At 34.6% G+C, this 16568-nt stretch overlaps 1 protein-coding gene across 1 annotated transcript in view; it reads left to right on the top strand.

The window, feature by feature from the left end:
* The window catches only part of LOC115442936 (transmembrane protein 151B), a 45926-nt gene extending 31173 nt beyond the window's left edge, over positions 1-14753 (top strand). The window contains exons 2-8 of the mRNA XM_030168148.2: positions 1367-1515; positions 6436-6639; positions 9682-9766; positions 12961-13126; positions 13367-13490; positions 13575-13695; positions 13773-14753. Of these exons, the coding sequence (XP_030024008.2) occupies positions 1367-1515; positions 6436-6639; positions 9682-9766; positions 12961-13126; positions 13367-13490; positions 13575-13695; positions 13773-14669 (1746 nt within the window). The 3' untranslated portion in view covers positions 14670-14753. The remainder of the gene's footprint in view (positions 1-1366; positions 1516-6435; positions 6640-9681; positions 9767-12960; positions 13127-13366; positions 13491-13574; positions 13696-13772) is intronic.
* Positions 14754-16568: the final 1815 nt, after the last annotated feature.

Raw genomic sequence — 16568 nt, 5'->3', positions numbered from 1 at the left:
ATACTCGCACCAGAATATAAAACGAAGAATATTGTATATCATAGAGCATTACAATAATAAACACTATGTTTTTGAATAATATTCTTTTATTAATTATACCAATTCGAATTTAATATTCATAGTTAAGACAGAACAACAATTTTCGGGTCAGCTCGTCGTTTATAATTATAATTAGCAAGTATTGATCATGAAAAACGAGCAATAACAGCGACAAAGTTCAACGCCTTCCAATAGCAATCTTGTTCAAGAACATGTGGACTGAAGAATCTTTCATTTTGTCAAAAAATATTTGAACATCGCCCTAAGGGACATTGGGCCAGTTATTGGGTCGGTGTAAATACTGACAGCGATTCGAACATTGGTCCCAAGTTTGCCCCAGCCCATTGTACTGATCAAACACTTTTGTATCTACCCTTGTATGAAGTTATTTTCCGTGTTAATGGGGTTTGTTTATGGAATTGTTCTCGAATATTACAAATATTGGTCCCAAGTAATTGTGTTTGTTGTTTACATTCTAAATATTGTATGTATATGCGAAATTTTAAGTTACATTTTTGGTTAAAACACCGAAAAAAATAAATAATGTTTGTTATGATTAAATGAATATGATGTATTTTTTTTGTAAAGGTCGATAATGCCAAGTAAATAATGTATGTTAAATAATAGTTAATATAATATTTTTTTTGGTATAGGTCGATAATGCCAATGTTACATGGAAAAGGTTTTATGTTTCTTTGTCTTACTTTGATGAATGAGAAATCATGCGCTATAGTTATCTTTATTTTCCAAATCAAAATTACTTTCGTACCAGTTGCAAAAGGTGAAATTTTCGAAAGGGAATCCGACCCAAAATATAGATACTAATATGCATGAAAGCGGTTTGTAAACCGTTCTAATGATAATTAGATTCTACATAAATTTTATGTAAAGGGAAGCCGATATAAATCGGGTACATGGACCGTTTGCCACTGCTTCGTACGGTATATGTACAAAAATTTGACTGCAGTAAATATTTTTGCCGTCGAAAATTTATTGAATGTTTCGAAAGGATTAAATTTTCAAAATTAGTTTTGTAAATCCGTAAAAGATTTGGTTGTTGAGTTATTTTTACGGCTTATAGTTTTGTTTGCAAAGGCTTCTCTTTTTGTTTATTACTGTAAAGATTATTTGAAAGTCACACGTCTAGAAAAAAAAACTTTATATGTATAATGTTTCATGAGAAATTATAATTAACCTTTTCAATTCGTGTTTTTATGTTTATATGCACATAAAATACTTTTTGAGTTGGTTCCTAATTTAATGAAACTAACTTATATTTAAAAATGAAACGTCTAAAATCGCCTTAAAGCTCAAATTTGTTGAACAGCGGCCACGACAGCAGAGCTTGGGCGGCGTGTTGCGGCGCGAAGGCAACTGGAAGTGCTTCATGCTGACGCTGATGATCGTCGGCTGCCTCGGCTCCGTCGCCTGGTGCAACACCGCCGAGATCGACAGGGACCTCATTGACTTTAGCAAGTGGGTGATTTTTTTAGTCTTAATCCTCAACATCATCTAAAAGAAGTCCAGTATTCAATGGGTCTTACCTAAAGATTTCCAGACCGACTAGTTAGAAGCGGCCTGCATCCAGCGAGTTCCTGCGATTTTTATCATGTGCCCTATATTATCGCTTTTTATAGTAATATAATGTAATATGAGCTCTGTATACTGTTCTACTGGTGAGTACAGGCTCCTCCAGTACTGAGATAGTATTTTTTATATATTGTTTATTGTAGAGTGTTTACGAGGAAATACGTCTCCATAGTCTGTGAATACTAATTATAATGCGAGAGGAATTAGATCGTCATAGTATGTGTTTTATTCTTATACGATTTATCTTAAACTCAACGAAGTTATGTGGCAAAAATAATAACATTTCTAAACAAATACTTATAAAATCCTTAGGGTTTATATTTATTTTATTTAATTTTAATAAGGATTATGAATGATTATTTGAAATTATACTCAAACATTTATAAACATAAAATCCAATTTTGTACTAACATCGGTATACTTCGGACGTAAATGTTATCCTCCAATTAAATTAAATCCAAACTCTATGCGAAGCATTGGAGCAAGAGCCTCCAATATAACTTGAGTATCTTGGAAATAAAACTTCCTCGTTAAAAGTTTAAAGCGTTCGGAAGATGGCTACCGAAATATTTGTGAGATGTACAATCGGCTCCAAATATAGCTGAACAGGTTTAAAACTTCAAATCATCTGTATTCTTTTTTATGTTATCAATAATCATTTTTTTCGTAAGGAACTGCAAAATGTTTTATTTTTTGAACAAAGATTAACATTTACATGTATGAAAAAAGATTAACATTTACATATGTTTAATTTTTGTTGCTGACTGTAACCAATAAAATATACATAGAGTTCGTGATGTTATCGATCTTAAGAGTTCGAATGAAAACGAAGTGTGAATGATAAGATTGTGCTGCAAAAGTTAGTTTCAAATGTTTGGGACGCCTTATATTTTACGGGAACATTTATTGTATCGTATATTGAGGTGCGTATATATGGGTATAGATATCGGCTTCACAATTCACTGTGTTATTGTTTAAAGATGTATATACTTTCCCTTTTTAATGTGTGTTTAGAAATCACATTTAAATTGATTTATACAGAGCAATCTTATAAATATACCCTATATTTAGAGTGTCTTTCCTCTCTAATCGATGAATATAAGAACTTAAGGCGATACCTCAAGGTCCATTTTCATACATTTTGTTTTGGCTTTAATCTGGGTAACTAAACAAGTATTGGCAAGTAAAGAATTTAAATTCACGTCTAGTTAGTGATTAGTTCTCGCAGTTGAAAGAAAAACGTAAAAATAATTAATAATCATGGATATTTCGGCCTTTAAAATTTAATATGACGAAATTTTACTTGTTTAGTTACCCAGATTAAAGCCGAAACAAAATGTATGAAAATGGACCTTGAGGTATCGCCTTAATCAATCATTTACAAACATTGCAGACGTAGAACGTAATTGTCTTCTCGTAGAGCTCTCAATACCAATGCTTGTCGTGAGACAAAGAGCAGGAGCGTCGTTGAATAAATTTTATGATTCCTCTTAGAATAATTTACATTCAGTTAGTAACACGTTTACAGCAAAATGGGTGATTTTACACGCTCTCGCGGCGTCGCGGCGACAATTCAGATTATTGCGGGCTTCTCAGTTCGTTTACCGAGCCAGATGATTTTAAGCCTTCATGCATCTTAGTATTCATCAGCACGATACATTTTCGCTTGGTGTTTCACGCGTAAACATATAAAATAATAGCTTTTTTTCTTTCAACGTCGAATATAGTTTTGTGTAAATTGTAGAGGGAACAGATCAATTTTCGTTAAAGCAATTTCTGCGGGATGGATGCCCGAGGCGCATTCGCTTCATAAGTTTTCGGAAGCAGACGACCGATATTTTAGATATTAATTCGGTTTAAAAGCTTAAACGATGAGGTTATAACGTTTTAATATTGGGTGCAATAAATATATTTCCCTGGCTCACTAATACAAGTTCCTATGTAAATTTTTGCTTATGTTGAAAAACCGAGATTTAATGATTTCTTATATTTACGCGAATGTTAGACATTGAAATTAAACTAATTTTTCGGATACTATCGCGGTTTTTTGTTTTTTAATTTTCTCCCGACGTTTCGAAGACTTTGCAGCCTTCATGGTCACGGGGGGACTGAGGTGTTGTTCATCCGCAAAGTCAAAGTTACAATATCTACCTACATTTTACAATTATACAACTTTTTAAAATTTTTAGCTGTTGGTGGTCCGATCTACGCAGAATGAGCTCACAGTGTCTTGAAGTCTGGCAGCCGGTCTTTTGGGTTCCGATTTAATTAAATGTAGAACTGGATCCCAGGCTTGTGTAAGCTTCCAACCATCTTCCCTATTGAAATTAGGATGTTTTTTAATTTCAATAGCCTCGCGAATCATCCTGGGCAGGAATCGGTGTTCTTTGGCGAGGATTTGTGGCTTGTCTAGTCGCAGATAATGATTGGCGCCTCCTTCAGAGTGTTCAGCGACTGCAGACTTCGTCGAGCGTCGGTGTTTCACGTCAGCTATATGTTCTTTTACGCGGGTCCCTATATTTCTTTTTGTTTGCCCGATGTAAGAGAGGCCACAGTTGCAATCTATTTTGTATACTCCCGGTTCTTGTAGAGGTATATGACACTTGACAGGTGGTAAAATTGACTAATCTTCTTAGGCGGCTTAAAATAAGTTTTTATGGAAGCACGCTTCAGGATGTAGCCAATCTTGTCGGTGACTCCTCTTACATATGGTAATACAACCGGAACACGTTCAACTGTGGCTGGTTTCACTCGGTTTCTGTGACGGCGGCGTGGAATTTGGAGCTTGTTGTCTCGCAGTTCTTGCTTGACATGTTGCAGCTCAGCGGCCAGGTGTTTCTCGTCACAGATTCCTTGTGCTCTCTGAAACAAAGATTTGCCCACGGTAGCTAACTGTTTTGGATGGTGATGAGATTCACCGTTCAGATATTTATCAGTATGGGTCTGTTTCCGATGCACAGTATGACTTAAGGTCTGATTAGGATTACGGATGATTAAAACATCTAAGAAAGCAAGAGATTTATTCTGTTCTAACTCCATAGTAAATTGGATTTTATTGTTGATGGAGTTGAGGTGATTTAAAAATGCAGTTACTTTATCAGATGGTAAAATTGTGAAAGTATCGTCTACGTACCGTTTATAAAACCTTGGAGTGACCGGGGCTGTACTCAGGGCTGTCTCCTCGAAGTCTTCCATAAATATATCGGCGACTACCGGAGATACAATTATACAACTTTTTAAAATTTTTAGCTGTTGGTGGTCCGATCTACGCAGAATGTAAAATGTAGGTAGATATTGTAACTTTGACTTTGCGGATGAACAACACCTCAGTCCCCCCCGTGACCATGAAGGCTGCAAAGTCTTCGAAACGTCGGGAGAAAATTAAAAAACAAAAAACCGCGATAGAATCCGAAAAATTAGTTTAATTTCAAACCGAGATTTAAATTTTTCATGTCGATTTAAATTAGTTAGATAATAAGTAATAGTTCTCCCTTCATTTTTATTTCGGGATTATTGCAATTTTTTACTGAAAAAGGATAGGATTATGTAATTCAATTTGAGCAAAAAATAGAATATGAAAATGTATATAGCGAGCAAGGGATTTGTAAATCAATATATTAATCATATAAAACATCATACGACTGGATACATCGAACCACTGACTTCAACGGAATTTCTACAACGCTTACGAATCACTTAGCTTAGTACTAGCTCCTACACAAATTCCATCGCTTGAAGCTGTAGTCCGAACTCCAACAGTCGCGTGATGTACAAACATCCAAACATCTTCACAAACTTCCATATTTACAATATTAGTAAGAAATGGAACACAGTTAGAGTAATTTTACAAACGTTGGAATTGAAAGGTATCATCATAATTTATGCAGGGACTGTCGGTTCTGTATTGGTATTTAGTAATAAATAATGTATTAGTGACATACGCGTCCAACCGCAGCTATTTTGAGAGGTGTATTATACACCACAATAACTACCACTAAGTATAACGTGTAAGAAAAGTGTAAATGAATTGAATCATGCCTGTACGAAGGAGTGGGCAAAGTTTCCTGTACATACAATCTTCGCTAAGATTATTTTCGTTTCATGATACAGGGCGAGTATTGCCCAACCTTGTATTGGAATCAGGCTTGATATTTTATAGAAATACATATTTGTTGCACCAGCTTCGGCTCAAACCCGAATCCTCAATGAGGTAGGTGCACAGCGAACACGGTACATTGCAGTCTATTCTAAAATCCCTGTCCTATTTTTTTATAAACGTTTCACTTACCATACATTTCAATACGACATAAATATGTATACATAAAGTTCATTTCGTTAGAGAAAAAGCGCTCTTAAATTTTTTATTAGGGACGTGCGAAATAAATTGTCGCTCATAAAGGCGATGGAACCGGTCATTTGCTAGTATCGGCCTATCATTGACCTGACTCGAGCCTCGCCGAATTTCAATATACAGTAGATCAGCGTTGTTGCAAATATTTGCTACGTATTTTTTATATTGATGCGCGTGAATTTTAATATTAACATTTATATACTGAGTGCGCTGGAAAACGAGAGCCTAGTTTGTAGTGGAACGCAGTAAGGAACCGAAGAGATTTATTATTTTTGGACTTCTTATATTTACGCGAAGATTTGACATTGAAATAAAACTAATTTACGTATTTTTAACGATTAATTTGTCCGCCTCGTGAACAAGAAGCCTGCAGTCTTCGAAATTGCCAAATGAATCGCGAAAAATTAGTTAAGGAATTTGATTTAAATTTTCATTAATTTTATTTCTCTCACCAGGCACCCTATAAAGCGCACAGTTCGCGAGTCCCCGTGCGACGTGGGGTACGCCTACATCCCCATAGCGTTTGTGCTTCTGCTGTACCTGGTGTACCTGGTGGAATGCTACCACAGCACGGCCAGGATCCAGCTCGCGAGACGGGTGGACGTCGCCGCTGTCAGCGCCAGGGTGCACGCCATGAGGACCACTACGCCGAGGGTCTGGTAAGATCTTGAATTGATTCTGCTTAACATAATGTAACCTAAACTACCATTTTTTGCAAAACTGTTAAGTTCGTGTGGCAGATGCGAGTATTTTACATACCTACACCGATTCGTCACGCAAATTTAGATTCTAAAATATAAATTTTGATGTACCATCACGGTACACGACTGTGTAGAAATAAACGAAGTAGTAGTGTAGTACAATACATACACTTTTTAATAAATATATTTAAATTCAGTTAGTTCAGAATATATTAAAGTCGTGAACATATTTTTAAAAGATACAGAGAATATAAAGGGTCTATGCTAATTTTATTGCAAAAGCGATTTTTACAAAGGATGGATGTAATAGAATAATATTTTCAACGTCATATTATATTTTGTTGCATAGAAGGCCAGCAATTTCTAAGCCAATAAGCTCATAATAACTTTATCAAGGGCAATTTGCCCACGACCGACGATGTACTAAGAAAGTCACAGCGTTTTACATCTTATTACGAACATTCTGGAAGACGAGGATAATTTGATCTGAGTTATCAAAGAGTTTGTAAAAAAAAATTACTTTTATTTTATAATATCAATGTTTTAATTTTTCTTTATCACAGGTTTTAAATAAATTACATGTTAGAGATTTAAGACGACTCTACAGTAGTGCTTGAAAAAACTAACACACAGCCCCGGTTTTTAAATGATGCCTCTGTTTAGACCTGTCAGTCTAAACAAAGACAATTTGAATTTACATTTAGATTAACCTTTGTTCTATATAACACAGATAACAACCAATCTCAATACGTTTCATTGAACAAGTTTTGTCCTACAACAAATAATTCATTCCTAAATCTATTTCCGAGAAAACGGACGACTTTCCTTAAACTGTCAACTATTCCAACCCTCTCAACCTTTACGGTCTGATTAACAAGTATGCAAATATCAACCCGTAATGGTGGGTACTAAAATAACACTAACGAAGCCGCTCTAAAAAGGAAGCCGGTCCTACTGACCATGCTGAGCAAGAACATTTTCTAACCCTCTACTCATTGTTACGGCCTTGTCATTAATCTTTTAACGTCATGCTGGACAAGATCAGGAATTTTACGGCCCTTGAGAAAATAAGAACGCTTTTTATAACTTTTTTTCTGCGGGATAAACCAAATTTGATGGTATGTTGAAATGATATAAAGTAATGTTTCTAGTTATTCTGGGTACGAGGTTTTTATTATGTTCCATTTGCTAGCTAATGTTATTTTCTTTTAATTTATAAAAATATTGTATTCGGTTTTTGTGTTTCTATCCTAGGTTAAAAAAAACATCGTTGAATTAGAATTGCTGTAGGGTCATTTTCGATAGAGCTCTAATTGAGATTATATATAAAGAAATGGTTTCAAAGTAATAAGTTGTCAGAGTTGCAACCATGTGAGTAAACTTTCGAACACAAAGCATTGATTAAAAAGAAAAATGTATTTGGTCTTGCCAATTATAATAACATATTAATTAATTATACAAAATTATAATTAAATATCAATTAATTATAATTTAATATTGCACACAAAGTAATTTTTAAATTTATTGCCATAAAATTATCGCAGATATTCAACATTCTGAGTAAATCGAATTAATTTATATCCCCAATGCGACGCGACGCGCCCAACCCATAATATTTAAAACGATAACATAACAGAATATACAATCCCGTGTTCTGACAATACTTTGTTTACAGCAAAATTTCTATATATTTTAAAATATTATTTTCTTTTGTGCTATGTCCGGCGCTTATTTGGAGTAATAACGTTATTTAGAATCCTATCAAAAGAGAAAGAGAGACCTAAAGAGAGGGAATGTATATCATCCCCTGAATTTCAATAATCAAACATGTGCCTTGTAACTACATTTCAAAAACAAACACAAGCAAACGTCTTGTCTTTGTATATGAAATGAGTTATTTCTAAATATATTTTTTATTCAAATTTAATATCTAACTTATCGGTACTCCAGATTAAAAATACTCAACCCCGGTACAATAAAAAAATAACAAAAACCGGGAAAATCCATATGCAAATAACGTGTGATTCAAAAACATTTTAGCGTAAACTTGCCGTGTGCGTTCATGTCACGTAGCGCAAACAATGAGGTGCCCACCTCGGATTTAAACGAACTACCGTGTTCGCATATCGACAAGCGTTCATTAAACTCCTGTGAAATTTCTGAACGTAACACAAAACTATTGTAATTATAATTAAAATAAATTAAGCCGTTAAATAAATTGTTTCGCAATTTAAATTCGTTCCATTATAACGGTTCTGAATTATTTATTTTGAATTGTTGAATGAAATGTATTGTTTTATTTACTTTTATTATCGTTGATATTAAAATATGGCAGTTGAAAAATTTTATTATTTAAATTATTGTTAATAACTACCAAGACTTTACTATAATATATTGCTTATTTATCACATATTTAAAGCATAACTTAGATACTTAGACTAATTTCTTTATCGTCATGTATTTCTGTAGAGTGATTTCAGCATGTAAGGCCATTAGTGTATAGATCGGTATTTATATACGGGAAACAAACAGAACAATATTAGCAAAAAATATATTCAGTGGAAATAAATTTTACTTGATTCCGATATACATTAGATACCTAGCGTAATATTTTTAATACAAAATTTATTCCTTTAGCTATTTTTTTCAAATTTGTGATGCAAAAACATAAAAAAATGTTCATTTTTCAAGGCCCTGCCATTAATTTAACAGGAGTAGTGATTAAAAAAAACGGATACTTCAAATTCACTTTTAATTTCGTTGCAAATATTTTTCTATAACGATATCACTATTTTCCTATAGACCCTTTACAAAAAACCTATTTCCCAATTCCATCAAATAAGCATCTTAGTAAAGGATTTCGGTCTAGTAAATGGGGCCTGTCTTCCATTGTAATACGAACTATTACCTGCCTTTTCAAATATCGTGTTCAATCCCTCGACCCTTTGAAAGGTCGCGTGTATACAGTTTATTTATAAACGACATCCAATATTGTTTTAGGTGGAAGGCAATATGCTACCACTACGTGAGAAGGAAGCGGCAGGTCACGCGATATCGGAACGGTGACGCCTACACCACCACGCAGGTAAGGTTCTGGATTCTATGTTATCGGATTTAAAGGCTATTTCATAAAAGGACTCGAGGATTTATGGCTGGTCGGTGTGGATAATGAAGTTTAGAAATTTAATCTTAGAGCACGCAAAATAAATCTGTTTGTATTTTTCAATATAAAAAAATATACTATCGAAAAATTTTATTGAGTGCCTGGATTTGGAATTTGTGCCAGATATGATTGTAGGCTCACCTGTATCACATCATGCGACGAATATTATCTAAGATAAGTGCGGGTGTACTAAAACTATCACAGTAAAGCGGTGAAATATGATTACTAAAATTATTGATTTTTACTCGATTTTTCGAAATGCCAATGTAATAGCATACGCTACACACAAAAAGTGCGATCGAACCGAACAGTTAAAATTGCTTCGAATTCAATTTGCTCCATCCCACAGGGACTAAAAAAAATTTTCAACCAAATAAAAAAATGCGATGCAGTCGTTTAAATTTGTCAGAATGGTTTGAATTTGGAAGTGTAAAAAATACAATATTTGCTGGATTGTGCGGCATCTTATAATTATATTCATAACTAGTTGATTTGCTATCGTACATTATTTATTTGAATCAAAGATCGATTTAAAGTTTAATTAAAACCATTAATGCCAATGACTTGCATATTAAAATTATTGAATACGTAGTTGTTGAGTGCTTCGATTGAACCAGGTGAAATGGTTTTAAAAGTAAAATGTATTATGTTATATATTAGTTGATTGGCGGTTATCATGGCCTATTGACATAAATTCCAGGTAGGTAATATTGAATAATATTGCGTTAATGTTAATTGGTAATGTGAAGTCCCTTTCAGATACATTCGAAATTCAAAATATTGTATTTGTTGCGTCCATTAAAATCTCTTTGATGGAGCATAAAGTTCTATATTTAAGTGTTTAAAACTTGAAATGTTCTCGATATTTAACTGAGGAATAACGTGATAACGACGACCACATATCAGAGTGGTTTTTCATATATCAGTAACTTTATTTACATTTTAAAAGGGGTATATCTGTTGTAGTAAAATAATTATTAATTGAGATAAATAAAACGGTGAAAGAACAATACTATACTAAATTTGCGACACACAATCAGATTATTGCGTTAAGCTTTAAAAGACTACGTAATAAGTCATGACGTCTGCATCTGTAACCGCCCTGCTGACCACGCCAGTGACGCAGGCGCTGATGAAGCTACGCATTTGACGATCTCTTCTATAGTTCGTACTGACGCAGCGATCCGTTGTTTTTGACATATATACGTTATTTGACGCTTGTCTGAAGACTAAAGCAACGCGCAGACGCTCTTAAATTGTCGGCAAGAAAAAATTATGAAATTGAGAGTTGTTGAAGTTGATAGGCAATTATCAGTAGTAGTGAAAAAAAAAGAAAGTTAATAGCGTTCGCGAGGTGAGTTTTGTAGAGAAACAACAACAAAATACTTTTAATTACATAAATATCGTCCATCTATAACATGTAATAACAAAAAGATGCTCTTGTTGTTGTTTTTCTTTCCTACTCAGTTATAAAGGAAACCTAAATAAAATGAAGAATGCCTCTTTCCTTGTTTCCTCAATTATCCCAAGTTCTGAGGGTTCCGCTCTATTTATTTTATGTCTGACCATTCAACCGATGCGAGGGATTAAAATAATTTTCAAAAATTTGAGTTCAAGTTACTGATATTTATTTATGAACATAACATGTAATTCAAAATACTGTACGTATTGCGTTATTTCATTACAAAATATCCACCTTCTTATCTTTTACTTCATTGGGAATGTTACGCAGTTATAAATTGACGAATTTAACTAAGTTCAAATCTACTAATGCAATTCTAATATGTCATTAACCTGCACAAAGCTGTTAAAACCACATAAAAAGCCAGCGCCATAACGCGCACCATTAACGCGAATTAAAACCATAGCCAAGCTTTTAGTATCAAACGATGCCTGGAAAAGGTAATCAATTCTTAATGAATACTTTCACATGATTAACTGATCTAAGAGGCTGTGTCGCTTATTAAGGCTTTACAACAGTGGCTAAAGAGAACCCGACACAATATAATACTTATAAATGCGCTCTGTAAAACGTTAGATTTTACCTAAATTACAAAAGGGAAGCTAGCAGGAATATAAATGGACGCTTCACCACTGTTACAGAGTTTTTATTAAGCCAATTTACCACAGCCATTGTTAGAATCTTGTGGCCTGGACGCTGAATGGGGTTACACATATTGTTTTTGAATATGACTTTTGAAAGGCAATATTGCATATTGGCATTCGTCTGATGGCCCTTCGGTTTTAGCTGCGCAGCGTTCGAATATTGAGATCCATACAAAGGATTTAAATATGGTTGTAGATCTATCTTACTTAGATTTAGATTAAAATCAGTACTAAATTACAGCATGTTTAGGATTAACATTAAAAGTTTTTATCTCGGAAAGTAAATAATATAACTTTTCCAGAAAGGTCATGCAAATGAAGCCGTGAGCCTAGTTCCTAATAATCAGACTTTAGACACTCTTGAAATAGAACACGTTAATGTTATATTATCAAACAATTTAAACCACGAACTTCCAGTATGTACATAAATGTCTAGTTAAATCTTGTTTACTTTTACTCATATATAGCGCGCTTGGAGTCCCGAGATACGATATACCGCTCTGATGAGTACGAATTATGTACATCATAAACCAAAATAAAATGTAATATCTATCTTCATAAATAACGCGAACTCTTCCTGCTAAAAGTTACGTAAAACATATCTGCGTCATGGAACTGCTTTGATATTTTTATGAGCAAAACTCAACTTAAATTCTGAGTAATAAAACCGAGCATAAGTACATTTTAATAATTTACTGTCAAGAAACTTACCTTAATTTTGACATTTTCTAATGAATATAAATATAATGCTTTATTTTTAGAAGTGTAAAATTATTTATATTGACTTTGTCACATGTTTGCTTATTTTTTATTCAGGCACGTAAATGATTCCATTGCATCTGTTGACATAGTATATTATAGTATCCATCTATCCATCCAAAGTATCCAAATATAGCATCAATCGACGAGACAATATTCATTCTCGCCAGTAGACAGAATTATACTGGCCTGTTCAAAACTGGAAAAAAATAAAAATTATCAAAACCCTATAACTATGCTTTGATTACCAGGTCTACTATGAAAGGGTGAACACGCATAGTGCGAGCACGTCGTTTGCACACGCGTGCTGTGGCCAGCGCGATGCGTCTAGGAACTTGGTGCTCGACACCAAGACTCCTATCACTAAGGTGCGGTTTAGCAAGGGATTTGCATTTGCTAACATCGAGGCTGCTAGTGGTGAGTGACTAGACTTATAATATGATTTTTATGATGTTTTTCATACGGTTATAAACAATTTAAAAAGAAGACGACAAAATATTCAAACTTTCTTTAACTATTAATTATTAGTCAGCGCTTCGTAGGTGTAAAAGGCGGAAATAAACTTTTTTTTATAATGTAGTAACAATTTCTCATAATATTTTCTGCACTTAATAGATGATAGTGAAAGGTACTATTAAAACTTTTTACTTATTTTAGAATTCGAAGACCAGCGCTCAAGGTTTTTTGCTGAGCATGAGAGATTCGACGATTTCATGGAAATGCGGGAAGGATTAGATCTAATTGGAGTTAGCTCTTTTAAAGAATACATGGTAGCATACAGGTATTATAAATAATAATATATTATACTTAAATGTTTATGTAGGTATATAAGGCACCTTGAACACTGTTTTTATTTATGTTTTAGGGATATCGATCGCTGCCCTTGGTATTCTTCACAAATACTTTTCTGGACGCTCTCCTGTCTACTTCTGTCTTGGCCTCTTCGTATTTTGATAGAATGTAATACCGCCTATGTACACTATACGGTGAGTTTTATATAAAATTTACTTAACCTGATTTATTCAAGGTTTTTATGGTATTAACTTAAACATCTTACTCGCAGATTACGAAAATATTTGGTACAAACTACGAGCTAGATCCAAGTAGGCAGTTGGATCTGGATACCCACCTGTCCGACACGTTACCACCAGTTACAGCCACAAACTACGCTTGGGCCCTCGCGGACGAGCAAAGCGCTGTTCTCACTTCAGCTCCCCGTCCACTCCGAACTCTTCCCCTATCTCACGCCTCTACAGTAGACAGCCTCGAGCTATTCGCAGCTATTCGAGGCAATTGTGCCTTAGTACCCTCGTATTCTGAAGCGATGCGCATCGACGCTGCTGTCAGAGAGGAACCAACCGAAAACACTGCCAACAATAGTGTTTTGATTGACGTCGAGCCCGATGCAAGACCAAGAGCAGCTATAAAGGCAGCCTCGTTCGATGAACCTCCCAGACGACCACGAGTTCCTATAGCTAGTACGCATTCAAGCCACAGTATTGCGACGAGTGCTCGGCCTAATGAAGCTAAATTGTTGAATCGGCGGTCTTGGGCGGGCGTGTTGACAACCGCACGAAGCGCTAGACAAATTTTAGAAGACTTTAGGACATCTAATCCGCCATCGTACACACCGATACCGGAACCTCATGTTAGTAGAAATGATGAAGGTACTTTGTATTTCTCGAGAGAGCTGTCGCCGACGTGTTCTCGGGATCCTTTCGGAGGTAGGGCACAAACGACTCCGACTGACGAACCACCAACGTATGAGGAAGCGTTAAAGTTGCCTGCATTGAGGAGACTGACGAGGTCTATAACAGGGACCGATCTCGCTGGACCTCGAAGAGCATTCCTAAGAGACGTGCTGTCGAACAGGCGTTCGTGTTTGGAAGGAGTTGGGGTTTTAGCTGGGTCTAAGGTCGTTAGGTTACCATACACTGAAGGTGATGAAACACCTCTATAGCGCTTCAGTAAATGTGCAATTGACTTATTATGGTGCAATAATGTTAGCATAGGCAAAATAAAACTCGTATGTAATAAGCGAAAATATATTGATAATATTTGTAACCCGTTTTTATGCTTTGGAATTGTTGAAATATTCTGAAAAGCTTGTGAATTATTGTATAGATGTGGAATTGAAAGTCTGTAATTTAATGAAACAAGGAAGGTTTGAGATGCGAGGGGATTTTACTATAAAAACCGTTACGCCTTCTAAAATACTTTTGTGAAAAGGAATTCTTAATGATCTTTCTGAAATTGAACAGTGTATTTAGCTAATTATTTCGGAATATTCCAGATTACAAGGATCCTGAATGTTTTATTACGAAATACATTTCTTGTTTCAAAACATTATTTAATTAAACCTTACCTATTGATTTCTAAGAAACACGGACAGATTTTTATTTATTATTATAATATGATAATGATTATAATTCTTACATAAATGAAATTAGTGGAGAAAATATCGCACTCCCATAAATAAAACGGCGTAAGACGTATAACTATAATTTTTAGCAGTTTTGAATAGCGCGCAAACAAACATATGAAATATACTATTTTCCATGAACATTTGGCCAGAATAGAATAATTTAAACCGGAAAATAATTTCTGTGTCACAAGTTCTCGTCAGTCTTACGTATTTATTTCACAAAATGTAGCAATAATTTCATATGAATATACTATTTATTATAATTTTTATGGCTCGATGTAAAAACAAAACACTAAAGCAATACTTATGCGGCGACTTAAAAAAATAAGGCGGTATTGCGATTTAAATCTACAAATTGATATAACTACAGCAGTGGCGAAGGGTGAAGTTTTACGAAAGGAAACCCGATACAGCATATAGTTACTTGCATAAATAAGGTCCGCAATTCGTGCTAATAATTAGATTTTACATAAATTATGAAAGGGAACCGGCAGGAATCGGGTTATATGAACCCTTCGCCACTAAAATACAGTAACGAATCAATCAGGTCTATGCCTTTTTTAATTTTCGTATTAAATCTATATATATAAAAATCAATTGCTGTTCGTTAGTCTCGCTAAAACTCGAGAACGGCTGAACGGATTTATCTTATCTTGGTCTTGAATTATTCGTGGAGGTCTAGGGAAGGTTTAAAAGGTGAGAAAAATTCGAATAATTGCCGGGAAAATCCTCAAAACAGCATTTTTCTATTTCCCATACAAACGTTTTCTAAATAAAATGGAGAGTCAATTTGTAATTTATTACCGCTGCATAAAGTTCAAATTCGCGTGCGCGTTGGAGGATCTAATATCGCGTTCTGAAACTCAACAAAAGTGAAAGTGAATCGCGAACGCGACAAAATTGCATAGTCTCAAAATACATAGTACATAAATAGAGGTCGGCTTCGAGAAACTCAATTTTAGCTAACTTCAGTTGTTAATATAATATATAACTCAAAGGTGACTGACAGTGATATATCAAGGAACAGCCCAAACCATTGGACGGATCGGGCTAAGACTTTACATGCATAAAGCTACTATGACGTAGGCATCCCCTAAGAAAGGATTTTGATAAATTCTACCCTTAAGGGGATAAAATAGGGGATGAAAGTTTGTATAAATGTTCTTAGATTTTCGACTGATTGAACTGAAATTATAGATTGGGGATAAAATTAGTTTGAACCTATAAGTACCGGGAAAATATGTAGCAAGACTTTTATCAAACAGTGGAATTTTATCCTGGAAAACACCTTCACGCGGGCGAAGCCGCGAGCAAAAGCTAGTGCGGTATAAAATTCCATTAAGACGTTACAACTAGTATTGATAGTGTATCGTTTATTTTAAATACGATAAACGGAGAAGCAATCATGCGTTATTATTTAAATATTTTTTCAGG

The sequence above is a fragment of the Manduca sexta genome, chromosome 11, assembly GCF_014839805.1.
Source record: "Manduca sexta isolate Smith_Timp_Sample1 chromosome 11, JHU_Msex_v1.0, whole genome shotgun sequence".
In the NCBI taxonomy this organism is placed as follows: Eukaryota; Metazoa; Arthropoda; class Insecta; order Lepidoptera; family Sphingidae; genus Manduca; species Manduca sexta.
This window is presented reverse-complemented; position numbering and strand designations above follow the sequence as displayed.